This window comes from Macaca nemestrina, chromosome 6, assembly GCF_043159975.1.
Source record: "Macaca nemestrina isolate mMacNem1 chromosome 6, mMacNem.hap1, whole genome shotgun sequence".
Lineage (NCBI taxonomy): Eukaryota > Metazoa > Chordata > Mammalia > Primates > Cercopithecidae > Macaca > Macaca nemestrina.
In genome coordinates this window covers 179699155-179726367 of record NC_092130.1, presented here as the reverse complement: position 1 = coordinate 179726367, position 27213 = coordinate 179699155, and the positions used below count along the sequence as shown (strand labels likewise).

The following is a 27213-nucleotide window of genomic DNA, read 5'->3' as shown; positions in this document are numbered from 1 at the left end:
AGGTCGCGAAGTGGACACGCACAGATTTGCGCTTTTCTGGAAAGCGGAACTGCAAGCCCAAGCTCGGGCGCGCAGCAATTCCCACCGGCCGCCCACTGGCCGAGCCCGGCCACTCCTCGCACCCACCCGGGCGGTTTCACCCGCCCCGCCCGCCACACCCACGGGCTGCGGGCGGCCTCGGGACAACCCGCACAGAGGGCGGCCACCGGCCGCTATCCGCCCGAGTGACCTTGGGCAGACACGACTCCTCCCCGAGTCCACCCGCCAGGCACTGAGGCGAGGGGCCACCTCAGCCCGCGGGGTTCCCGGACCCAGGCCCGGACCAAGGCGGCAGAGCGGACGACCAGCAAGCCCGCGGGGTTGTGACCTACACCGGGACGCGGACTACCTGCTAAGGACCCAGCTCCCCGGTTCCCCGAGTGCGCCCCGCGGCTCCCCCTCGCACCGGCCCAGGGCTCTCCCAGACCCTTCCCGATCCCGGGACAGGGGGCGCGGGGACCCGGCGACCGCTCCGCTCGCACCCGCTGGGGACCATCCCGCTCCTACCGCCGCCTCGGCCCCCGCCTGTCCCGCCCCGGTCCGCGGTACGGGCTGACCGCCTTGGCCAGCGCCAGGCGCCGAGTGCTCAGCAGCCGCGACAGTCTCCGGACCCCCGACACGATTGTTGACGCCGCCACGCAGCCCCGCCAGTCCCTGCGCAGACTGCGCCTGCGCACCACGCCGGGGTCGCGCTAGGGGGATATCGCGCCTGCGCACCACGCCGGGGTCGAGCGGGGCGGTAGTGGGGGACATCGCGCCTGCGCACTACGTCACGCCCGGGCGGGGGGGGGGGGGCTGAGTGGGGGCGCCGCGCCTGCGCAAAGGGGACTCGCGGACGGAGGCGTTGCGAGGGACGCGGAGGTCCTGGGCTCCCCGACCGAGGTAGAGCGGGCCCTATTTTGGGGAGGTGTTGGGCACTAACATTTTTAAAACGCCATGGGTGGTTCTGCGGGATCGCCCAGACAGAGGGCACCTGAACGTCCAGACCGCAGGGAATGGGGTCGGAGGGGCTGCGCTCGTCCGCGGAGGTGGGCGGGAGCGACCCGGGGCCTCCGGCCTCTACTGAGCGGGAGTGACCCTCGGTCTCCGGCCTCCGAGGGGCGGGAGCGATCCTCAGCCATGTCCCTAGCTTCTGGCTTCCGGCTAATTTTTAAATTTTTTGCAGTGGCGGGATCTTGCTGTGTTGCCCGGGCTGGTCTCAAACTCTTGGCCTCAAGCGATCCTCCCTCCTCGGCCTCCCCAAGTGCGGGGATTAGGGGCGGAGCCACCGCGCAGGGCCGTGGTCAGCTTTTAAAGATGCGTAGATCCCTTTGGCTTATACGCCTTTCTGCTAGCTTACCCTGATTTTGCTTAAGGTTCAGAGAGTATTTTAATATTTCTAGTGTGTCTTTTTGTAAGATATCTGAAATCTTTTTGTGGAATGAAGTGGCATGAAAAATAAACCAATAATCATTAGTAATTTTGTTTCCTGTTTTTTCACTTTAAATTATTAAAATCTTTCTCTTATGCGAGATGTTTAACAATGTTGAGTTATTTTAGTAAATTTGCAATGGTTCAGTCCCATTTTATTGATATTTGGGTTGTTTCCCATTTTTACTCTTAATAAATAACACCGTACAGAACATATTTGTGACCGTAACTTCATCTTTAGGATTATTTTCTTGGATGTATGCCCCAGACGTGGCCTTTATTGGCTTGCAGGGAATGGACATAGTACCTCCTAGACATTTTTTTTAGTTATGCAGTTTTGGTGCTGGGTTAGTTATCTATCTAATTTTGTTTTGTTTTGTCTGAAATGGAGTTTCGCTCTTGTTGCCCAGGCTGGAGTGCAATGTTGCGATCTCAGCTCACTGCAACCTCCGCCTCCAGGGTTCAAGAGATTTTCCCGCGGACAGCCAAGATCACACCACTGCCCTCCAGCCTGGGCAACAGAGCAAGACTCCGTCTAAAAAAAAAGAGAGATTCTCCCGCCTCAGCCTCCCAAGTAGCTAGGACTACAGGCCACCCCCACCACGCCCAGCTAATTTTTGTATTTTTAGTAGAGATGGGGTTTCACCATATTAGCCAGGCTGGTTTCAAACTCCTGACCTCAGGTGATCCACCTGCCTCAGCCTCCCAAAGTGCTGCGATTACAGGGGTGAGCCACCGCGCCTGGCCTTAATTTTTTAATTCTATAATTACCACAAACCCCTTAGTATTAAGCTCCGAGACATATTTTTGTCATACCTTTATTGCTTATCATAATTTTCTATCTTTAGATGTTAAGTATTTGTTGAAAACCCCATGAAAAGTTTTCAGAAATTGGATTGGATTTCTTGTTTATTATACATCCCTTGACTATTTTGTAATCGTGTGTATTTGCGGAGGTCACATGTAAACAAATTTAAAGTGACTCTACTTTGTGAAAACGTGCAACCTCGTGTAGGTACTCAGTAAATTAGTAAATTCTGATTAACGTTAGCCCCCCAGCCTTGCTATAGAGGGTGCATGCTGAGCCTGAGGCAGAGAGCTCTGTCATCTCTACATTCACCACCACCACACCAGGAGGCCTGAGAAGCTTCTAGCACTGTTTGCACCTTCCCCACCACATCACCCCTCCCTGCCTTCCTCACAGTCTTCCTCCCGATGAGAAGACCCTTTCCTTCTTTCTCTGCCTGTCAGAATGCTGCTCACTCTTCAAACCCTAGCTCATAGGAAGTGTCTGGTGTGAGCCCACTTCTTTCAAATTGATTCTGTATCTTTGATACAACTGTATGAGGTTCTCCAGAGAAACAACCAATAGAGGGGAGAGATGTAAGAAATTGGTTTAAAGGTTCAAATGCTAATCTCATCCAAAAACTCCCTTAGAGACACACCCAGAAATAATGCCTAACCATGTATCTGCGCACCTCGTGGTACGTCAAGTTGACATACAAAATTAACCATCGCAGCAGCCATACATTTAAACGTATTTGTACTAGAGAACTTACCTGATTCTACCTGCACTTCAGATGCTTAAGACATGTCTGTTTTCTCCACTTTCCCCAACCGGATTGTGAGTCACTTTCCTCTAAGTTCTTGGTTTTTTTGTTTGTTTGTTTGTTTGTGAGACGGAGTCTCGTTCTGTCGCCAGGCTGGAGTGCAGTGGTGTGACCTTGGCTCACTGCAACCTCCACCTCCCGGGTTCAAGCGATTCTCCTGCCTCAGCCTCCCGAGCAGCTGGGACTACAGGTGTGTGCCACCATGCCCGACCCTGGTCTTGTTTTTTCCTTCTTTGAATCCCGTAGGGCCTCAGTGCTGTGCACACATAGTTAAAACTGAAAAACATTTCTTGAATAAAACTAGTTAACGTTTTTATTCTTTACTTCAAGGTATATCTCCATGAATAACCTAAATGATCCCCCAAACTGGAATATCCGGCCTAATTCCAGGGCAGATGGTGGTGATGGAAGCAGATGGAATTATGCCCTGTTGGGTCCAAAGCTGGGACTGGCTGCTTTTTGTAAGTCATGGTTTTCTTAAAATTCATGTTTTCCAGGCTGCGAGTGTGGAGCCCTGGTGAGGGAGGCAGCATGATGTGGGAGCCTGAAGGCCGTGACTTTGGGACCTGTCAGGGACAGCGGAGTTTTATCCCATGCAGTGAACTGTGGGCAAATCACTTAACCTCTGAACCTCAGTTTTCCTGTTCACAGGAGATGGAGAATCATACTTAACCTCAGCACATTGCGAGGATTAAGTCAGCCAAGGCGTTTCGAAGCATTTTGTGTGGGGTGGGTTTTAATAACTAAGTTCCCTCTCAAGGCTTTGCAGCTCTCAAGTCGGGGGGGTGGTTCCTTGTTTCAGGTGCTTTCATAAGGACTGATGGGAGAAAAGAATGGGTGTAAAGGAAACCAGTGGGCTGGGTGTGGTGGCTCACACCTGTAATCCCAGCACTCTGCGAGGCCCAGGTGGGCAGATCGCATGACCAGCATGAGTAACACAGCAAAACCCTGTCTCTACAAAAAGTAGAAAAATTAGCCAGTCGTGGCCATGCACACCTGTAGTCCCAGCTCCTCAGGAGGCTGAGGTGGGGAGATCAGTGGAGCTGGGAGGTTGAGGCTGCAGTGAATGGAGATGGCACTACTTGCCCTCCAGCCTGGGCAACAGGGTTAAAAAAAAAAAAAAAAAAGAAAACCAGTTTTGGAAAACCAGTGATGTTTAATGTTTAGGAAATCAATCTTTGGGAGACTTCATCCAGGAAATCTCTGCTTGGCCTGGCCAGAAATTCTCTCTAGTTTAGATTGACTTGGCACCACGTTGGGGACCTGTCAGTCACATGCAGACTTATATCTCCACCACACAATCAATTCACTGATGCAGAGGAGTGCGTTTTGTGTTTCTTCAGGTTCCATGGTTCTGGGCTGGCATTTAGGAACATGAGAGACTGAGTAATTGAATGGAAGAAAGGCAAAACTGCCCTCTAGCTGTAGTGATACATTTTACGTAGAGGCTTTTTATCTGCTTCTGTTGGCGTGTTTCCTAAACAAAGGAATGAACACACAAGACAACACAAGACAAGACAAACATGGGGCTGCCTCGAATGGCGGGCTCTGCTTTATTTTATACAGTTTGTGGAATGTTGCCAAGTTACAAGACACATTGTTGTTTTTCTGACCTTTCCCTGACTTTCTGGATTTTCAAGATATTTACACATAAACAAGCCCCCAGGGTCTGCTGTTTGCAGCTGGCTCCTTTGTCCTCCCTGTTTACAGGGAAGGAACACCCTGCTTCATTTGCAAGAGCAGGACTTATCGGGAACGCCTGGTTTGCCAGCACGTAGTCCTCTACATGCTTCCATGTCTCAGGTTAGAAGTTTTGCTGTAGAGGAAGAGGAGGCTGGTAAGAGCAGTTGGTTTTTATGACTCAGTGATCTGCACAGTGCTTGCTTCTTGGTGAAAGACAGGGCAGGTCCACATCCAATGCTAAGGGGCTGCCATGTGAAAAGCTCACTTGCCTGCAAAAAAAACCCACAACACTTGGAGAGGCTACTGTTGTTGCCTGTGGCTAGGGTGAGTGGATTGGAAGGTTAAAAATTACTCTTACTAATGTAATAATTAATTGGCTTTGAGGCTGGGAGAGGCCATGAAGTGACTCATTTTCCATTTGTTTTTCAGACTCATCTCTAGCTTTTATAGCCTTTCATGATAACTTTCACTTTTGAAATTCTTACCTCCCCTTCTTGGACTTTTGAAATGATGCTTTCTGTCCCTGAAAAGGGTTGAAGAATATTTTATTTTTTCTTCTTGGTTTTTTGCTGAGGTAGTGTGGTGAGAGATAATTGTTAACTTGGCATTCTTGTAAGGATTCTCCAAAGGTGTGTTATGATGTGTTTGAGGTTCTGTTGCACACAGGAGTGTAGTCTAGAAGAAGAGGCAGACGTATGAATACTTCATAAGCGCCATTGATTGATTTATTGATGAGAAGCCAGTTTTGTCCTGATCACTTATTTCATTTACTAGATTTTTTTTGTTTTTTTTTTTTGTTTTTTTGAGACGCAGCCTTGTTCTGTCGCCAGGTTGGAGTGCAGTGGCGCAATCTCGGCTCACTGCAACCTCCGACTCCCTGGTTCAAGTGATTCTCCTGCGTCAGCCTCCTGAGGACCTGGGATTACAGGCACCCACCACCATGCCCGGCTAATTTTTGTATTTTTAGTCGAGATGGGTTTTCACCATGTTGGCCAGGATTGTCTTCATCTCCTGACCTCGTGATCTGCCCACTTTGGCCTCCCAAAGTGCTGGGATTACAGGTGTGAGCCACTGTGCCCAGGCCATTTACTAGATTTTTACTTAACATAACATAGAAATGTGTATAATTGTGCTTGCCTGAAAGAGCAGTCCCTGGAGAAATTCTTACCCTGAGTAGCTCCCCTGGGAGACTATTCAGTATTTCAGCACTCCAGTGGGCTTCTCTCTCTTCACACCTCCTCTGTCATTCTGCTTTCCCCCCTTTTCTCTCAGTCTTCCTGATTCCCCTTTCCCCATCTCTCTCTCCGTGCTTTTCCCATCTTTCCATGCTTTCTCCCCTCTAGCGTTCCTGTACCTCCCGTTTCCTCTCCTGACCTAGAAAACACATAGTCTTAGAGCTGAAAGGGACTGGTTTAGTTCACTGCTCACTGAGAGAAATGAATCTGAGACAGGTCTCAGATTTTTTAGAAAGTTCATTTTGCCAGTTTAAGGATGCGCCCGTGATGCCTCCACAGGAGGTCCTGACAACACGGGCCCAAGGTGGTCGGGGCCCACTTGCTTTTACACACTTTAGGGAGGCATGAGACATCGATCAATATGTGTAAGATGTACATTGGTTCAGTCAGCCCAGAAAGGTGAGACAACTTGAAGAGAACATCACACAGGGGACTTCCAGGTCATAGGCAGGTAAGAGACAAACGGTTTCATTCTTTTGAGTTGCCGGTTACCCTCTCCTGATGAGGCACTCAGATACGCATTTCTCTCGGTGAACAGACGGGTGACTTTGGACAGAATGGGAGGCGGGTTTGCCCTCAGCAGCCCCAGCTTGACTTTTCCCTTTAGCTTAGTGATTTTGGGTTCCCAAGGTTGAGTTTCCTTTCACAACATCTAACATGTTTTCCTATGAGCATTAGTTATTCATTGTGTATTTTATTGCACAAATACGGCACAGATTTTTTTTAAATCATCAATTCAGACACTTTACCACACACGGGCTCCTCAGGGAACTCAGGGAATCCTCACAAGACTAAAACACCCGCATGGACGGAAGGTGAGGGAAGAAGCCCCAGGCCGCCCTGGGAAACCTCGAGACACATTGCCGTGGTCCCTGTGAGGCAGAACTGAACCTGGGATTCCATAGTAAAGAGGAGTGAAGGGGGCCGCACCTCCCAGCAAAGGAAACCTTCCAGAAATCAAGTGGGGCGGGGATGGAAACACGACTCCCCTGAACACCTGCCTGCCCCTGGAGCTGCAGCTCCCACCCGGCTACAGGGGATGGAAACACAGAATGACTCTCCTGAACACCTGCCTGCCCCTGGAGCTGCACCTCCCACCCGGCTACAGGGGATGGAGACACAGAATGACTCTCCTGAACACCTGCCTGCCCCTGGAGCTGCACCTCCCACCCGGCTACCGTCTGGGCATGGGGGTGCACACCTGTAATCCCCACTCTTTGGGAGACTGAGGCAGGAGGATTGCTTGAGCCCAGGAATTCCAGACCAGGCCTGGGCAACACAGGGAGACCCTGTCTCTTAAAAGAAACAAGCAAAAACCCGGCTACCTGTACAGCTGGGGAGACCCTGGACCCAAAGAAATGATGCAGACCCTCACATTAAGGCTACACATGGACCCACAAAACAAACAAAAATTACAGAAACATCAAGGAAGTTGGTTACTCTGTGTGGGCTTGAGCAGGAAAAACAATCAGCTATAGACCACCCTCCCAAGGACTTCAAACACACTGTCAAGTAGCTCCACGTCACAAATACCTAGCACTTTTCAATAAAAACATGTTCTTAAAACTGAAGACTATCATATGAAATATTTGAATACGGCTGGGCGTGGTGGCTCAAGCCTGTAATCCCAGCACTTTGGGAGGCTGAGGCAGGCGGATCACAAGGTCAGGATTTCGAGACCAGCCTGGCCAATATGGTGAAACCCCATCTCTACTAAAAATACAAAAATTAGCTGGGAGTGGTGGCAGATGCCTGTAGTCCCAGCTACTCAGGAGGCTGAGGCGGGAGAATTGCTTGAACCCGGGAGGCGGAGGTTGTAGTGAGCTGAGATCAGGCCACTGCACTCCAGCCTGGGAGACAGAGCGAGACTCTGTCTCAAAAAAAAAAAAAAAAGAAATATTTGAATAAATAAGGGATGGAATCACAAAAATAAATAAGCAGTGTCTATCAGAAACACCCAGATGTGAAAGTAACTAATAATTTAGGAATTTTAAATATATGTCATCTTTAGAATTAGAAACTGAAAGGACAGGTTAAACAAACAGTACATTAACAATAATCAGAATAAAGAATAAAGCAAACAGACACGGAGAGACATGAAAAGGTACAGAGACGGGGGGAGAGGGATGAAAGGGCCTACGCTCATCTAAGTGGTATTCCAGAAGGGAGGAAAGTGATACGGACCCACAGACAAAGGAAACACAAGTGGGTACCCAAGCGGGTCGGATACAAAGAAGCCCAGGCGTGTCCGTCTGCCGATACTTACATATGATCGACCTGACAGTCACTGGATTAAAGGGAGTCCACGTGCCTGAAAACAAACAACAGGAGTTAAAGTAAAAGGAAAATCTTTGTGGGACAGTGAGTTCCTTGTCTATAGCTGGAGGCCCCGGGAAAGGCAGTAGGGGCTCTAGGGTAGTGGTTTTCTAGACACTCCAGGTGACGTGTCAGCTGCCGTGACTCCTGGGAGGAGCCAAAGCACTGTCTGGTGGGGTCACACCCTGCTGAGTATGGGAGTCCTCCGTGGCCTGCCAGACCTCCATGGCCGTCCACAGTCATCGTGGCTGGACGCGCACTCTTATTTAACAGATAACTGAGACATGGTTCTGTATCATTTTACACACGGAATTTTTCAAGGATGCAGCCACCAGCCAAGTTAAAAAGTTTGCACTTTTGTTAGAGAACTTCACAAATTCCCATTTCAGAAAAACCATCGTCAAGGCCACCACTGCCGGCAGACACCTGAGCACAGCTCGGTCGCTGTGGCATTCACACTAATTCTACCGAAAGGTGCAAGTACCAGACCCCTCCTTCCGTTCTCCCTCAGCAATCATCCCAAAGCACGGTGAAGACATCCATCACCACACTGCAAACATTCCTGACAAATTCCGGTCTGGGCTTTATATGATTTTCCCTGAAACTGAATAGGAAGACTGTGCTATCCTCGGATTCGCTGTAGAATCTGATACCCTTGAGCGCTCACAACCATTTACCAACTATGAGGGTGAAGATTCACTGATGACCTTCACACACAAGAGCCTATTTTCAGAGTGATCTGTACCTTCAATAACTTCCATACTCACTGAAAATGAACTAAACATATTGTTAATGTCAGGAAAGACCAGTGGCTCTCCTCATACCCCATCTGTATTAGACACACAGTTGTTTTTTCTATACACAAAATTGCCACAGTCCTGGGCAGCACACAGGGACAGCCCCCGATCTCAGAGAACAATGTCAGGCTCCCGGTGGAGCACGGGCGGTGGGGTCTGCTGGCACGGTCCCTTAGGCCTCTACGAGTCATCACTCTGGGCTCATGGGGCTCCTCCTAGTGCCATGCCTGCTCTCACCTGAAGTGTGTCCCCTCCTAAGACGCACATACCATCCCTCCAGCTCCTTCCTTTCCTTCCTCAGGGAGCCTTCCACGGGGGTACCATGTTCTCCCAGCCCAGAAGTTAAATCCGTTTACTCTGCCTGAGCACCTCCCAACTTCCCCTTGGGAAGATCCCACCCTCCAGCAGTTATGCAGGGAAGCTGTGCTCTTCCCACAAAGGCAGGTGCACCTGAACCCTGAACCCGTGGCACACACACAGCAACACTCCACGAGCATCTGTTAGGCTGAATAGAGTGATAATCTGCAGGAATACGTTTCTGCAGGCTTTACAGGTAGCTGGAGGGAGAGTAGGCAGGCATATGTATATAAAGGTATTCGGAAAGGTCAGAATTACTGGAAACTAGTATTACAAAAAACAAAGATAAGCTACAGAGAACCCACAAGGCAAAGAAAGAGGAAAACTCTAAACACCAAGGAGCATCCCTGCCTCACCCAAATCCATCTGGTCTTCCCCCATTCTTCACTGCTGTGTACAGGAACCTAGTGTCTGCACACAAGGGTGACCTGCTCTGACCCAGTGCTGACAAGAAGCCCCAGGAGCCAAAGCCCCTGGAAGCCTCCTGGGCAATCAATCCTCTGTCTTCGTGCCATGAGGTTCTTCTCCTCTGTCTTCTGCGTCCGTGGCCCTGGACTGTGTGGACCTGGATGAGACCTAAGTCCTCAAGTGAAGGCTGCACTGTGAGGTGTCCTGATCATAAGTAGAAGCTTCTCTGGGCCATCTCAGCAAATAACATGACCAAACAAGTTTTAAACCAAAGCAACACAGGTTAAAACACAAGCAAGATGTTAACCCTGCAGCGCAGGCATGGGGAAGCTCAGGTGCCGTCTGGATGGGCGCGCATGGAGAGTGCAGAGATGGTGCATTCCTGAGAGCTGGGGTCCAGGAGGAACCGGACAGCTGTACTGGGGTCTTCTGGAGTATTCTAAGAACTGCCCAGGAGAGCAGAGGTTGCCCTGGGATGAATCAAGGATCAGAAAGAGGCAGCCGCTCCACTAGAAAGGGCTCCTGAGGGATGGACACTCCTGCTATCTCCACTCACCTTCCTTGCCAACCACAGCAGGGTCTGGCTTCTCCACAGAAACCAAGAGAGAAACCAAGAGAGAACCACCACAAGGCCTAACTGCCCGTAACAAGCTGAAGCATCGTGGCGCACAGACATTTCATGCCTCAGTTACATTAGGTGCTAGACATACCTGGGCATCCGCCTGAAAACCTAAGTAGATGCTGTGCTTGGCCCCAGGCCATGGAGTCACTTGTCACCAAATCCCAACCCTTCCCCTGAAGCCCTGCCAAGGTGAGTTTCTGGTGAAAGCAAGCATGAAAGACTGCATGGGGGTCCCTGAGACCACCCTCCAACTTGAAAGGGTACAGACTAAACCAGCCAAGGGAAAGGGCTGCTGGGGAAGCCAGGTGCTTCCAGAGCCCCTCCCAGCGGAGTCACACAGGGTGCACTGGATTCCTCCAGCAAGGAGCTGGGACAGCTAGTGCCGTGGTGCGGACCAGGGAGGCTCTCCTGAACCTGGGGGTCAGTCAGGGAAGTTCCAGCCACCCACAGGATAAGCAGGTGTTTGCCATCCATCACCTTGTTGGTCAACTACCCAGGCAAAGTAGTGCAACATGGCTCAAGTCTCTCTCATCAGTCAGAACACTGCAAGAGCTCAGTTCCCAGGAGCCAGCCAAGGGCCCTTCCTGGGAACGTGCAGGGTCTGAGCAATCCAGGCCTGTTGAGTTAACCCCTTCCCACACAGGCAGATCAAATCTGCTCTATCACCGGGGCAACAAATACCATCACCCACATCCCTGGGCCCACGTGAGGGAAGGACAGTGATGGGACTGGACATGTGCTTCACAGGGCACTGTCCTGCCTCTGAGATCTGATTTGTCTCAGTTCTTTTTAATGTGGGATCTCCAAGAGAGCCTCAACTGTATTTGATTTAAAAAAACAAAACAAAACAAAAAAACCGGCCAGGCGTGGTGGCTCACACATGTAATCCCAGCACTTTGGGAGGCCAAGGCAGATGAATCATGAGGTCAGGAGTTCGAGACTAGCCTGACCAACATGGTGAAACCCCGTCTCTACTAAAAATACAAAAATTAGCTGGGCATGGTGGCGCACCTGTAATTCCCAGCTACTCAGGAGGCTGAGGCAGGAGAATCACTTGAACCTGGGAGGTGGAGGTTGCAGGGAGCCAAGATCACGCCATTGCACTCCAGCCTGGGAGACAGAGTGAGACTCCATCTTAAAGAAAAAAAAAAAACTTCAAAAGAATGTAAGAAATATGGCCGGGCGCGGTGGCTCAAGCCTGTAATCCCAGCACTTTGGGAGGCCAAGACGGGCGGATCACGAGGTCAGGAGATCGAGACCATCCTGGCTAACACAGTGAAACCCCGCCTCTACTAAAAAATACAAAAAAAAAACTAGCCGGGCAAGGTGGCGGGCACCTGTAGTCCCAGCTACTCGGGAGGCTGAGGCAGGAGAATGGCATAAACCCGGGGGGCGGAGCTTGCAGTGAGCTGAGATCCGGCCACTGCACTCCAGCCTGGGCGACAGAGCGAGACTCCGTCTCAAAAAAAAAAAAAAAAAAAAGAATGTAAGAAATATTTCTTAAAGTACAGCTTTAAAAATGCCCCTTAAAAATACATCAATGTTATATTAAGGCAAACCTACTTCAGAAGCACAGAGACTTGAAAAAAGTTAATTTCTTGTAATTTCAGGATGTTTTGGGAACGAGAAACAAGCACAGAAAATGGGCTAGGAAGACAGTGGATGACACCGATGGGCTGATCACGGTTCCAGGATGGTCTCGCCATGGAGGTGACAGGGTGAATGCTGCAGTGCAGGACTGGGGGCGCCACAGGAACGGGCGCTCCAGGTAGGGTGTCGTCCTGGAAGGATGAGTCCTGAGAACAGATGGGTGGGAGCAGGGTCCGCCGGCTGCACGGGGGTGGGGAGGGTGCCATGAGGGCCTGAGAGCAGCGAGGCAGGGGAGGAACCCTAATCCCTCATCTGCACGAGATGTCAGGCCTGCCAGAGCCCCATGGAGCTCGGAACGGAGCTGGGGAGGAGCATTTGCCAGGTCTCCCATCCCCTCCTTCTGCCCACTGGGATTGCTCCTGAAGGAAGAAGAACCCATCAAGTCCTTGTAAATGTGCTGGGAGAGAACCCCTGACAGTGCCTGGTGCTCACTCCTGGGGAGCCACTGTCGCAGGTGAAGTTTCTGGGCTCAGGCCCATGGCACCTGGAAAATGTCGTGTTTCAGTGAAATGATCTTCAAAGCCCAAGAGGAAATGTTCCAGGCACCCCTCAGAGACCCTGTGAGGCAGGAAGGACAGTGGGGCCACGAGGGTCCCCAACTTCTCCAGCTCGACCTGTGCCTGGAAATTACTCCCTGAAATCATGAGCAGAGCTGGATGCTGGGTCAGTTCTGTGATCTGTGGGACTCTACCCTTAATGGTTTCATTTATTTACAGGGATCTAACCTTATATTTATCTATGTAAAGAATGAAATTGGTCATTTCTTAGATTCACCTGTGCTTGAGATACCTTTTTAAGAATATTTTCCTAGCCATTAAATAACATAAGTCAATTTTCTTTTTTCATTTTCCTGTTGCTATGTGACAAAGGTAATATTCTACACTTTTTGTATTAAAGGACTTCAAATTATTGATACTTTAGATGACTTCTAAAGTTCTTGCCATATTCTGAATGAAGAATGTGAACCCCAGGTTAAAAACATCAACATGATGTGGACTATTCTGAGCTCAACAGAACTGACTGAACTAGCAGGGTGTGTTTTTGCTGCTTCGTCCACTCACACACTGTCTGAGACCCATTCATGTCTCTGGAGGTCCCTCACCTTGCGCTGGCTGACTCCCCTGAGGGACTTGCTGGGACGTCCTCATCCATCTGCTGTGAACGACCATTTGGATCTCTTCCCACTCGGGTTTGTGCGAACAGTGACACCAGGTGCATCTGAAATATGCCACATGCCCAGGTGCACGTGGGGTGTGTGCAGCTCCCTGACCTCTCTGCGGCGGGACAGCAATGAGGCCCAGGGCGTAGCGGGGAGGTTTGGGTGTGGGAGCAGGCTGGGGTTGGAGAGAGGACACTGGATTCTGGACTTTATCTAAGGGCTGAGCAGCAGGCGTCATGGCAGATCGGGTCTGGTGTTGAACTGACCTGATTGTCCCAGAGAACTGATGTTCATGGTTTCTCTGAATAACATAGAAATGGATCCTTGTGGTCTTGAAACTTGAGAACGTGAAGTGTCTTATTTGAGTTCCTTTCTCAGGAAACTGACCATCAGGCCTCCCGGGTAGTGTGAAGGAACAGAGACTCAGCAGATCACGGCATCTGGTCAGTGAGACACCAAACCCTTCACCCATCATGATTGTCTGATCAGCCACCTGCCTCCTCCTGACCAACTCCTCTTCCTCTCTCCCCCAATTCCTGTTTTCCTTACACATAGTCACATTTCTTCCCTGCTATACAGTCAGTCAGGAAAATGCATTTGAGGCTGACCTCCCATCTCCTAGCCTGCAGCTCCTGATGCACGCCTTCTTCACTGGCAGTAACCATCGTCTCAGTGACTGGCTTTCTGTGTGCTGAGCAGTAGGATCTGGAACAAACCCTTGCATTTTGGAAACATGGAGAGCAGCCTCAGCAGGCCCCCGGCCCCGAGTGCAGTCATGACTATCAAGGACCCACACCAACCCCCAAAGGTGAGTGTGGACAAGAAGAAAAGGCTCCTGAGGATCCAACCAGGAGAATTCCTGCAATGTCACGGAGAATCACTGCCACCCGGCCCATTCCCCCATTGAAGGGCAGCTGCAAGATTCAGCTCATTTGTCTTCTTTCCTGGACATGTTCAAATCTCTTTCAACACAACCTTGTGATCCTGAGATTCCATCAAGATGTGCATTGTTTTACAATATTGCTTTAATTTACTCTGCCAGCTATCTGGGGAAATGCAACCTCATCAGCAGAAATTATTTCCTCCCTGCCGCTTTTGAAATCTGTTATTTCCTATAGCCAGGTACTGAGCCCTTCAATTGAAGTCTAAACCCTCCACCCTCTCCCTCCGGGGTCGCCAAGCCGGTGGTTTGTTCCATGCTCCCAGGCAGATTGTGTCAACTCAAAGTCCAACGTGCTTAAGAAATACTTAATTTTAGGAGGTTTTTTTTTTTAATGTTTTTGTTTCATGGAGGTGACACCCTCTGTCTTTGACTTGTGGGCGCCTTCCTCCTTCAGTCTGCATGTACTGAAGCCAGTGTCTGCTGTACAGCCTCTCAGCCGCAGCCCACAGTGAGGTGCAGGTGCTCAGCCTTCGCCCCAGAGAGCGCCTCCATTCGCCCCTCCACCCGTAGCCCCTTGAAACCACTGCCCTGCTTCCCAACACGGTAGCACTGTCTTCTCCAAGGTGTCATGTGGCGGCATCCTTCGGCCTGTGCCCACCAAAACTAGCTTTCTTCACCAGGCATGTGGCCTGGGAGACCTGGGGCATTTTGGGTGCATGTTTCCACTGCTGGTTGGTGCCCCCTGTGTGGAAGCATCCGCGTTGGTTCACGCCTTCTCCTGCCGATGGACAATTTGTTTTCTTCCAGTTATTGGCAATGAGCAATGAGGCCTAAACACTTGAGTGCAGGTTTGTGTGTGCACGTTTAAGTTTTCTCTTGGGGGAAATTTCAGGAGTGGGGTTGCTGGATGACGTGGTAAGGATGTGCTTAACTCAATAAGAAACTCCCGGACCACGTTCCAGCATGGCGGGATCCCTCCCATTCCCACTGCCACTTATGAGGGTCCCAGTTCCTCTGCATCGTCACTAGAAGCTGGGTTGGCCCGTGGTTTTTGTCTGTTTTTAGCCATTTTAATAGATTTGCAGAGGTACTGTTGACTGGCATTTCTCCAGCATCTCTATGATGTTGAGCCTCTTTCTCGGGCAATATGCCCTCCTTATACCTTCCTTGATGAGGGCTCCATTAAAATATTTGCCTTCTCTTTAATACTGGGGTTTTTACTTTCTTATGGTTAAGTTTTGACGGTTCTTCGTATATTCTGCGTGCCAGTACATTGTGAGATGTGTGATTAACCAGTATTTTTTTTCTAGCCCATAGTTTGCATTTCATTCTTTTAAGATTTTTATATTGCTTTATAGAATTATAATTTTAAATTATGACTAAATTTAATTTGTCAATCTTCTATGAATCATGCCTTTGGTGTCATGTCTAAGAACTTTTCACCTAACCCCAGGCCATACAAATTTTCCCCTGTGTTTTTATCTAATGGTTTTATAGTGTTGTGTTCTCCATTTAGGCCTGTGATAAATGTTGAGTAACATTTTGTGTCAGCCACGGCCATACCTTTTTCCGTCTCTGACAGTATCTTGGGTGTTTGCAGCTCTCAGTGCCCTGTGCAGTTCCCGTCTTCTTGGTCCGCTCTTTCTGTGAGTTTCAGGGCGTGTCTTAGTGCTGACACTGTCCTGGCCCATCAGGGGGTCCCATGGGCTTGTCCGTGTGGGAAAGTCAGGACTGTGATGTTGACGGGATGCCGTGAGTTGGGAGGTTCTGACGGGGGTTTCCATGTAGGAGAGAGAGGTGTTTGGTTTTCCGGATGGGGCAGACTTGAGAGGGGACAAACTTGAGAAATGCCACCAAGGGGAAGCCCAGGCAGAGCAGGTCTCGGGGCCGCCCAGTCGTGTGGGCGCCAAACGTGGATGTGTCAGTGGCCATGCCAGGAGGTAAACCCTCACCCAAGGGCCTCTGGGTGTCCACGGCCAAGTCTTGTTCAAGAGGTGTGTTCAGCTGAGCCAACCATGGCAGAAATGCACAGGGGAAATCCCATGGTTCCTCTGTTTAAATCCCCTGCTAATCCCACCCGACTCAGAGAAGCAGCCAAGTCCTCACAGCAGCCTGTAACCCCCACCTGACTCAGCCTCCTCTTGGCTCTGATTCTCCCTCCCCTCCTATCCCTTTCTGTCTCTTCTGCCACCAGAGAGGAGATCCTCCATGTTCATCCTGGTGGATTCAAACCCATGCTTGCCACACAGATAGTCACCGGAATCAATAGGTATAATCTATAAAGAGTCCTTTTGAAAAAGAAAAAGGCAGGCTGGACATGGTGGCTCACGCTTGTAATCCCAGCACTTTGGGAGGCTGAGGCAGGAGAATCACCTGAGGTCAGGAGTTTCAGACCAGCCTGGACAACATGGTGGAACCACATCTCTAGGAAAAATACAAAAATTAGCTGGGTGTTGTGGCGTGCGCCTGTAATCCCAGCTACTCAGGAGGCTGAGGCAGGAGAATCACTTGAACCCAGAAAATGGAGGTTGCAGTGAGCTGAGATCACGCCACTGCACTCCAGTCTGGGTGACAGAGTGAGACTCTATCTCAAAAACATAATAATTGGAATAATAAAAGAAAAGTGCAAAAATTCAAACAACTTAACAGAAACTGGGCAAAAGAGCTGAACTGGCCCTCCACAGAAGAGGAGATGTGGAGGAACGGCTAATGAAAACACGAAGAGGGGCTCAGCCCAACGGGGAGATATCATGTGACACCCACCAGACTGGCAGAAGTCCCACAACCCAATCAATGCCAGTGTTGGGGAGAATGGAGAGTAGCAGGAACACCAGGCACTGCTAAGAATGGTTATGAAATATATTTTTGTTACGCTTGTATATGAAAGGGGGTGTGTTGTGGGTTATGAGGAAAATTATATTTCTTACCTGGGATGAAATTTTAAAACTTGAAAGCTACTGACCCGAAGAAACTTGCACGTGTGTAAAAAGAAATGCCCAAGAACGTTCCTAGCAAAACACAGTCCTAAGGGCCCCAACCTGGCCAAACACTCACCCACAGGGAAATGAAGACATTTCCCATGCTCCCCTCAGACTACGGGAGATCACGCAGCAATGACAATGAATCATGTCAGTGTGGGTGGGTCTCAGGGAGAGAATGGAGATGGGAGATCACGCAGCAATGAAAATGAACCACGTCAGTGTGGGTGGGTCTCAGGGAGAGAATGGAGATGGGAGATCACACAATGAAAATGAACTACGTCAGTGTGGGTGGGCCTCAGGGAGAACGGAGATGGGAGATCACACAATGAAAATGAACCACATCAGTGTGGGTGGGTCTCAGGGGGAGAATGGAAGACAAAAACAGACATTGAGCAGATGCTCAGAGCCATGCAGCATAGGAGCAGCCACGCAGGAGAATTTCCTCACATCAAAGTTCAAAACTACAGCCAAGGCAACAGAGCAAGACCCTGCCTCAAAAAGAAAACAGAAAGTTCAAAAACTAAATGGCATATTTTTTGGGATGTACACATACGCGGTGAAAGAAACGTACTGTGAAGAAAAGTACGGGAACAATAAAGACTAAAGCAGGAAGTGATTCCCTCTGTAGGAGAAGGGAAGGGACTGGGACTCAGGCAGGGCCTCCAGGGAACATCTGAAGTTATGTCTCTTCAGATTCATTCCCTAAACTTGGTGGAGGTCCTCTGTGTCCAATGTGTCGATATTCTTTATATTTTACCCATATTGTACCAATGCTTTATTTCTATTCAATATTTAGAAGACAGTTATAAACAAGATGCATTAAATAGCAAGATGGCCGATGAACATCAGGAAGGAACATCCATGAGGTTCCATCCACAGAACCTCACCATGGATACGATTGTGATCAAAGGCCTGGTCTCCCCTCACGACACAGAGCAGAGGCTGCACCATCATAGTGGAGCAGGAGCAGCTGGGACAGGGCCCTTTTGTGAACCTGCTGCATCGCCAGGCTGTGCAAACGGACTCAGCGGCCAGAACTCACAGAGTATCAGTATCAGCACCGAAACCTCACAGGAAAAACGGTAAGTTCTAAGTTTCTCCATTAATAGTAACTCTCAAATTAATCTCTGTCATCCATCGCTTCTCCAAGAAATAACTTTTTATACCTTTGCATGGGTCTATTTTTCAATTTATATTTTATTTTACTAACTGATTGAAAAGATATATATTGTGTGTGGTGTCTGATTTTGTCTGTCAGGATAATCATAGTTTAATTTCTATTATTATGATTATAGCAAAATCACTTAGTTTTTTTTAAGCTTTTCAATTCCTGAGGGTATTAATCAGGGTCTTCTTGTCTCATGAGACAGAAAACAAATCCAAACTGTGTAAAAGAAAAAGGAATGTAATGATCACGAGGACTGAGAAGCTCCCAGGCTTAACTTGCTTGGGATTCAGCTACATGTACAGTTTCAAGTGGGGTACTGTAACTCTCTCTCTCTCTCTCTCTCTCTCTCTCTCTACTTCCCCAACATCAGCTGCATGTTTAGCTCCACAAACTTTAGACTTAAACAGCATCACTGGCTCCTGACCAGGATTCCAGCTCCACGAACCTCAAACTACAACACCAGCCTTCCTTCTCCTTAGGGCTCCAGCTCCAAAACCTAAGACATCAGTGGCAGTACCTACTCTCCTGGAGGCTCCAGCTCTGACAGCCTCAGACTTGAACCGCAGCACCAGCTCTTCCCCGGATCTCCAGCTCCACCACCCTCAGATTTAAACAGCAGCAGCACCAGCTCATCTGTGGGTCTCTAGCTCCACGACACTCAAACTAGGACAACATCAGCTCATCCCCGGGTCGCCAACTGCATGACAATCCAACTAGAAACACACCAGCTCCTCCCTGGGTCTCCAGCTCCACAAACCTCACACGACAAAGGCAACACCAGCTCCTCCTCAGGTCTCCAGCTTTACAACCTAAGACAGTGGCAGCTCCAGCTCCTCCCAGGGGCTCAAGCTCCGAGCCTCTCAGACTTGAACCTCAGCACTAGCTCTTCCCTGGATCTCCAGCTCGACGACCTTCAGATTTACACAACAGAAGAACCAGCTCCTCCCTGGGTCTCCAGATACACGACCCTCAACTAGAACATCAGCTCTTCCCCAGGTCTCCAGCTCCAGGGCCGACAAACTAGAACAACAACGCTCCCCCCTATATCTCCAGATCAACAAACCTCAAATAGGAATGCCAACACCGCTCCTCCACAGGTCTCCAGCTTCACAACCCAAAACTAGAAACACCAACACAAGCTCCTCCGCGGGTCTCCAACTCCACGACCCACAAACTAGAACAACGCTCCCCCCGTATCTCCAGCTCCACAACCCTCAACTAGAAACACTAACTCCGGCTCCTCCGTGGGTCTCCAGCTCCACGACCCTCAACTAGAAACACCAACTCCGGCTCCTCCGTGGGTCTCCAGCTCCACGACCCTCAACTAGAAACACCAACTCCGGCTCCTCCGTGGGACTCCAGCTGCATGACCCTCAATGAGAAACACCAACACCGTCTCCTCCGTGGGTCTCAAGCTCCAGACCCTGAACCAGAAACACCAACAACAGCTCCTCCACAGGTCTCCAGCTCCGCGACCCATGAACTAGAAAACAACGCTCCACCCTGTATCTCTTGCTCCACAACCCTCAACGAGAAACACCACCACTGGCTCCTTCACGGGTCTCCAGCTCCACGACCCACAAACCAGAAAACAATGCTCCACCCTATATCTCCAGCTCCACAACCCTCAACGAGAAACACGAACTCCAGCTCCTCCACGGGTCTCCAGCTCCACAAACCACAAACTAGAAAACAACGCTGCACCCTGTATCTCCAGCTCCACAACCCTCAACAGGAAACACCAACAATGGCTCCTCCGTGGGTCTCCAGCTCCACAACCCTCAACTAGAAACACCAACACCAGCTGCTCCGCAAGTCTTCAGCTGCACGACCCTGAACTAGAAACACCAACAGCGGGTCCTTTGCAGGTCTCCAGGACCACGACCCTCAACTAGAAACACCAACAGTGGCTCCTCCACGGGTCTGCAGCTCCATGACCATCAACTAGAAGCACCAACAGCGGCTCCTCCGAAGGTCTCCAGCACCACAACATAAACAAGAAACACCAACACCGGCTCTGCTGCAGGTCTCTTCCTCTACGACCTTCAGCTACAAACACCAACACTGGCTCCTCCGCGAGTCTCCAGCTCCACAACCTACAAACTAGAAAACAACACTCCACCCTGTATCTCCAGCTCCACAACACTCAACGAGAAACACCAACAATGGCTCCTCCGCGGGTCCCAGTTCTACAACCCACAACTAGAAACACCAACACTGGCTCCTCGGCAGGTCTCCAGCTCCACGACCCTCAACTAGAAACATCAACTCTGGCTCCACCATGGGTCTCCAACTCCATGACCCTCAACTAGGAACACCAACTCCAGCTCCTCAACGGGTCTCCAGCTCCACAACCCACAAACAAGAAAACAACGCTCCGCCCTGTATCTCTAGCTCCACAACCCTCAACAAGAAACACCAGCACCGGCTCCTCCACGGGTCTCCAGCTCCACGACCCACAAACTAGAAAACAATGCTCCACCCTGTATCTCCAGCTCCACAACCCTCAACAAGAAACACCACCATGGGCTACTCTGCGGATCTCCAGCTCCGCGACCCACAAACTAGAAAACAATGCTCTACCCTGTATCTCCAGGTCTACAACCCTCAATGAGAAACACCAACAACGGCTCCTCCGAGGGTCTCCAGCTCCACGATCCTCAACTAGAAACACGAACACCATCTCCTCTGTGGGTCTCTAGCTCCACAATCATCAACTAGAAACACCAACAATGGCTCCTCCACGTGTCTCCAACTCCACGACCCTCAACCAGAAACACCAACGACAGCTCCTCCACGGGTCTCCAGCTCCATGACCCACAAACTAGAAAACAACGCTCCACCCTGTATCTCCAGCTCCACAAACATCAACTAGAAACATCAACTGCAGTTTCTCCGCGAGTCTCCAGCTCCAAAACCCTCAACTACAAACACCAAGACAGGCTCCTCCGCAGGTCTCCAGCTCCACAATCCTCAATTAGAAACAACAAAACCGGCTCCTCTGCGGGTCTCCAGCTCCACAAACCACAAACTAGAAAACAACGCATCACCCTATATCTCGAGCTCCACAACAGTCAATGAGAAACACCAACAATGGCTCCTCCACGGGTCTCCAACTCCCCAAACCTTAACTAGAAACATCAACACTGGCTCCTCCGTGGGACTCCAGCAACACGACCTTCAACTACAAACACCAACACCGGCTCCTGACGGGTCTCCAGCTCCACGACATTTAACTAGAAACACCAACAGCTTCTCGTCAACAGGTCTCCAGCACCATGACGCTCAGCAAGAAAAAACAACACTGGATCCTCTGCGGGACTCCAGCTCCATGATCCTCAACTAGAAACATCAACAATGGCTCCTCCGCGTGTCTCCAACTCCAAACTTTCAACCAGAAACACCAACGACAGCTTCTCCACGGGTCTCCAGCTCCACCACCCACAACCTAGAAAACAACGCTCCACCCTGCATCTACAGCTCCACGACCCTAAAACAAAGACACCAACAGCGGCTACTCCGCCAACGCCACCTCGATGACCCTCAACTAAAACACCAACTCCGGCTCCTCCATGGGTCTCCAGTTCCCCAACCCTCAACTAGAAACACCAACTCCAGCTCCACCACAGGTCTCCAACTCCACAACCCACAAACCAGAAAACAATGCTCCACCTTGTATCTGTAGCTCCACAAGCCTCAACGAGAAACACCACCACCGGCTCCTCCACGGGTCTACAGCTCGACGAAACACAAACTAGAAAACAACGCTCTACCCTGTATCTTCAGCTCCACGACCCTCAAATAAAAACACCAACAGCAACTACTCTGCCATCTCCACCTCGATGACCCTCAACTAGAAACACCAACTCCGGCTCCTCCATGGGTCTCCAGCTCCACGACCCTAAACTAGAATCACAAACTCCAGCTCCTCCACGGGTCTCCAGCTCCAGTACCCACAAACTAGAAAACAACTCTCCACCCTGTATCTCCAGCTCCACAAACATCAACTAGAAACACCAACTCCAGCTCCTCCACAGGTCTCCAGCTCCATGACCCACAAACTAGAAAACAACGCTCCACCCTGTATCTCCAGCTCCATGATCGTCAAACAAAAACACCAACAGCGGCTACTCCGCCATCTCCACCTCGATGACCCTCAACTAGAAACACCAACTCCAGCTCCTCCATGGGTCTCCAGCTCCACTACCCTCAATTAGAAACACCAATGACAGCTCCTCCACGGGTCTCCAGCTCCATGACCCACAAATTAGAAAACAATGCTCCACCCTGTATCTCCAGCTCCACAAACCTTAAACAAAGACCCCCACAGCGGCTATTCCGCCATCGACACCTGGATGACCCTCAACTACAAACACCAACTCCGGCTCCTCCATGGGTCTCCAGCTCCACGACCCTCAACTAAAAACACCAACTCCAGCTCCTCCACAGATCTCCAGCTCCACGACCCACAAATCAGAAAACAACGCTCCACCCTGTATCTCCAGCTCCACAATCCTCAACGAGAACCACCACCACCGGCTCCTACACGGGTCTCCATCTCCACGACCCACAAACTAGAAAACAACGCTCCACCCTGTATCTCCAGCTCCACAATCCTCAACGAGAAACACCACCACCGGCTCCTCTGCGGGTCTCCAGCTCAAACACCCACAAACTAGAAAACAACACTCCACCCTGTATCTTCAGCTCCACAACCCTCAACGAGAAACACGAACAACGGCTCCTCTGCGGATATCCAGCTCCACTATCATCAACTAGAAACACCAACAATGGCTCCTCCGCATGTCTCCAACTCCACGACCCTCAACCAGAAACACCATCGACACCTCCTCCATGGGTCTCCAGGTCCGTGACGCACAAACTAGAAAACAACGCTCCACCCTGTATCTCCAGCTCCACGACTCTCAAAGAAAAACACCAAGAGCAGCTGCTCCGCCATCTCCAACTCGATGACCCTCAACTAGAAACACCAACTTCACCTTCTCCATGGGTCTCCAGCTCCATGACCCTCAACTAGAAACACCAACTCCAGAACCTCCACGGGTCTCCAGCTCCGTGACCCACAAACTAGAAAACAGCGCTCCACCCTGTATCTCCAGCTCCACACACATCAACTAGAAACACCAACTGCAGTTCCTCCACGAGTCTCCAGCTACAAAACCCTCAACTACAAACACCAACATGGGCTCCTCCACAGGTCTCCAGCTCCACGATCCTCAATTAGAAACAACAAAACCGGCTCCTCCGCAGGTCTCCAGCTCCGCAAACCACAAACTAGAAAACAACACATCACCCTATATCTCCAGCTCCACAACAGTCACCGAGAAACACCAACAATGGCTCCTCCACGGGTCTCCAACTCCCCAAAGCTCAACTACAAACACCAACACCGGCTCCTCCACGGGTCTCCAGCAACACGACCCTAAACTACAAACACCAACACTGGCTTCTGGTGGGTCTCCAGCTCCACGACATTCAACTAGAAACACCAACAGCTTCTCCTCCGCAGGTCTCCAGCACCATGACCCTCAGCAAGAAACACTAACACCGGATCCTCCATGGGACTCCAGCTCCACGATCCTCAACTAGAAACACCAACACCGGCTCCTCCGCGGGTCTCCAGCTCCACAATACTCAACTAGAAACACCAACAATGGCTCCTCCACGTGTCTACAACTCCAAACCCGCAACCAGAAACACCAACGACAGCTCCTCCATGGGTCTCCAGCTCCACGACCCACAAACTAGAAAACAACGCTCCACCCTCTATCTCCAGCACCACAACCCTCAACGAGAAACACCCACAACGGCTCCTCCGCAGGTCTCCAGCTCCACGATCCTCAACTAGAAACACTAACAATGTCTCCTCCGCGTGTCTCCTCCGCGTGTCTCCAACTCCGAACCCTTAACCAGAAACACCAACGACAGCTCCTCCATGGGTCTCCAGCTTCAAGACCCACAAACCAGAAAACAACGCTCCACCCTGTATCTCCAGCTCCACGACCCTCAAACAGAGACCCCCACAGCGGCTATTCCGCCATCGACACCTTGATGACCCTCAACTAGAAACACCAACTCCGGCTCCTGCATCGGTCTCCAGCTCCACAACCCTCAACTAGAAGCACCAACTCCAGCTCCTCCACAGGTCTCCAGCTCCAAGACCCACAAATCAGAAAACAACGCTCCACCCTGTATCTCTAGCTCCACAATCCTGAATGAGAAACACCACCACCGGCTCCTACACGGGTCTCCATCTCCACGACCCACAAACTAGAAAACAACGCTCCACCCTGTATCTCCAGCTCCACAATCCTCAACAAGAAACACCACCACTGGCTCCTCTGCGGGTCTCCAGCTCAAACACCCACAAACTAGAAAACAACACTCCACCCTGTATCTTCAGATCCACAACCCTCAACAGAAACACCAACAAAGGCTCCTCCATTGGTATCCAGCTCCACGATCATCAACTAGATACACCAAAAATGGCTCCTCCGTATGTCTCCAACTCCATGACCCTCAACCAGAAACGCGATCGACAGCTCCTCCATGGGTCTCCAGGTCCGTGACCCACAAACTAGAAAACAACGCTCCACCCTGTATCTCCAGCTCCATGACTGTAAAACAAAAACACCAACAGCGGCTACTCCGCCATTTCCATCTCGATGACCCTCAACTAGAAACACCAACTCCAGCTCCTCCATGGGTCTCCAGCTCCACGACCCTCAACTAGAAACACCATCTCCAGCTCCTCCACAGGTCTCCAGCTCCATGACCCACAAAACAGAAAACAATGCTCCACCCTGTATCTCCAGCTCTACAAACATCAACTAGAAACACCAACTGCAGTTCCTCCACGAATCTCCAGCTCCAAAACCCTCAACTACAAACACCAACATGGGCTCCTCCACAGGTCTCCAGCTCCACGATCCTCAATTAGAAACAACAAAACCGGCTCCTCCGCGGTTCTCCAGCTCCGCAAATCACAAACTAGAAAACAAAGCATCACCCTATATCTCCAGCTCCACGACCCTCAACTAAAAACACCAACTCCAGCTCCTCCACAGGTCTCCAGTTCCATGACCCAAAAACCAGAAAACAGCGCTCCACCTTGTATCTCTAGCTCCACAACCCTTAATGAGAAACACCACCACCGGCTCCTACACGGCTCTCCAGCTACATAACCCACAAACTAGAAAACAATGCTCCACCCTGTATCTCCAGCTCCACAACCCTCTACGAGAAACACCAACAAAGGCTCCTCCGCGGGTCTCCAGCTCCACGATCCTCAACTAGAAACACCAACAATGGCTCCACCACGTGTCTCCAACTCCAAACCCTCAACCGGAAACACCAACGACAGCTCCTCCACAGGTCTCCAGCTCCACGACCCACAAACTAGAAAATAACGCTCCACCCTGTATCTCCAGCTCCACACACATCAACTAGAAACACAAACTGCAGTTCCTCCTCGAGTCTCCAGCTCCAAAACCCTCAACTACAAACACCAACATGGGCTCCTACACCAACATGGGCTCCTCCACCAACATGGGCTCCTCCGCAGGTCTCCAGCTCCACGATCCTCAATTAGAAACAACAAAACCGGCTCCTCCGCAGGTCTCCAGCTCTGCAAACCACAAACTAGAAAACAACGCATCACCTTATATCTCCAGCTCCACAACAGTCACCGAGAAACACGGACAATGGCACCTCCATGGGTCTCCAACTCCCCAAACCTCAACTACAAACACGAACACCGGCTCCTCCGTGGGTCTCCAACAACACGACCCTCAACTACAAACACCAACACTGACTCCTGGCGGGTCTCCAGCTCAACGACATTCAACTAGAAACACCAACAGCTTCTCCTCCGCAGGCCTCCAGCACCATGACCCTCAGCAAGAAACACTAACACCGGATCCTCCACGGGACTCCAGCTCCACGATCCTCAACTAGAAACACCAACACCGGCTCCTCTGCGGGTCTCCAGCTCCACGATCCTCAACTAGAAACACCAACAATGGCTCCTCCGCGTGTCTCCAACTCCAAACCCGCAACCACAACACCAACGACAGCTCCTCCACGGGTCTCCAGCTCCACGACCCACAAACTAGAAAACAAGGCTCCATCCTGTATCTCCAGCTCCACGACCCTCAAACAAAGACCTCCACAGCGGCTATTCCGCCATCGACACCTCGAGGACCCTCAACTAGAAACACCAACTCCAGCTCCTCCATGGGTCTCCAGCTCCACGACCCTCAACTAGAAACACCAACTCCAGGTCCTCCACAGGTCTCCAGCTCCATGACCCACAAACCAGAAAACAACGCTCCACCCTGTATCTCTAGCTCCACAATCCTCAACGAGAAACACAACCACCGGCTCCTACACGGGTCTCCAGCTCCACGACCCACACACTAGAAAACAATGCTCCACCCTGTATCTCCAGCTCCACAACCCTCAACGAGAAACACCACCACTGGCTCCTCTGCAGGTCTCCAGCTCCACGCCCCACAAACTAGAAAAAACGCTCCACCCTGTATCTCCAGCTCCACAACCGTCTACGAGAAACACCAACAACGGCTCCTCCGCGGGTCTCCAGCTCCATGATCCTCAACTAGAAACACCAACAATGGCTCCACCACGTGTCTCCAACTCGAAACCCTCAACCGGAAACACCAACGACAGCTCCTCCACAGGTCTCCAGCTCCACGACCCGCAAACTAGAAAACAACGCTCCACCCTGTATCTCCAGCTCCACACACATCAACTAGAAACACCAACTGCAGTTCCTCCTCGAGTCTCCAGCTCCAAAACCCTCAACTACAAACACCAACATGGGCTCCTCCACAGGTCTCCAGCTCCACGATCCTC

General features: G+C 50.6%; 2 protein-coding genes and 1 long non-coding RNA gene across 4 annotated transcripts in view; 1 reads left to right on the top strand and 2 right to left on the bottom strand.

The window, feature by feature from the left end:
- Window positions 1–693, bottom strand: part of LOC105464580 (succinate dehydrogenase [ubiquinone] flavoprotein subunit, mitochondrial) — a 37288-nt gene extending 36595 nt beyond the window's left edge. The window contains 1 exon segment of the mRNA XM_071099118.1: window positions 597–693. The gene's annotated coding sequence lies outside the window, so the exon portion shown is untranslated.
- A 147-nt stretch (window positions 694–840) lies between these two features.
- LOC139363935 (uncharacterized) lies at window positions 841–7687 on the top strand. Of its 2 annotated transcripts, XR_011625181.1 has the most exons (3): window positions 841–921; window positions 3390–3520; window positions 6718–7687. It is a non-coding gene; the product is annotated as an uncharacterized lncRNA (long non-coding RNA). The 2 variants fall into 2 exon arrangements; XR_011625180.1 differs by lacking the exon at window positions 6718–7687 and having other exon boundaries at window positions 3390–4191.
- Window positions 7688–12062: 4375 nt separating this feature from the next.
- The window catches only part of LOC139363981 (uncharacterized), a 47308-nt gene continuing 32157 nt past the window's right edge, over window positions 12063–27213 (bottom strand). The window contains exons 5-7 of the mRNA XM_071099223.1: window positions 13895–13991; window positions 13230–13726; window positions 12063–12307 (exon numbers count right to left, since the gene is read on the bottom strand). Of these exons, the coding sequence (XP_070955324.1) occupies window positions 12084–12307; window positions 13230–13726; window positions 13895–13991 (818 nt within the window). The 3' untranslated portion in view covers window positions 12063–12083. The remainder of the gene's footprint in view (window positions 12308–13229; window positions 13727–13894; window positions 13992–27213) is intronic.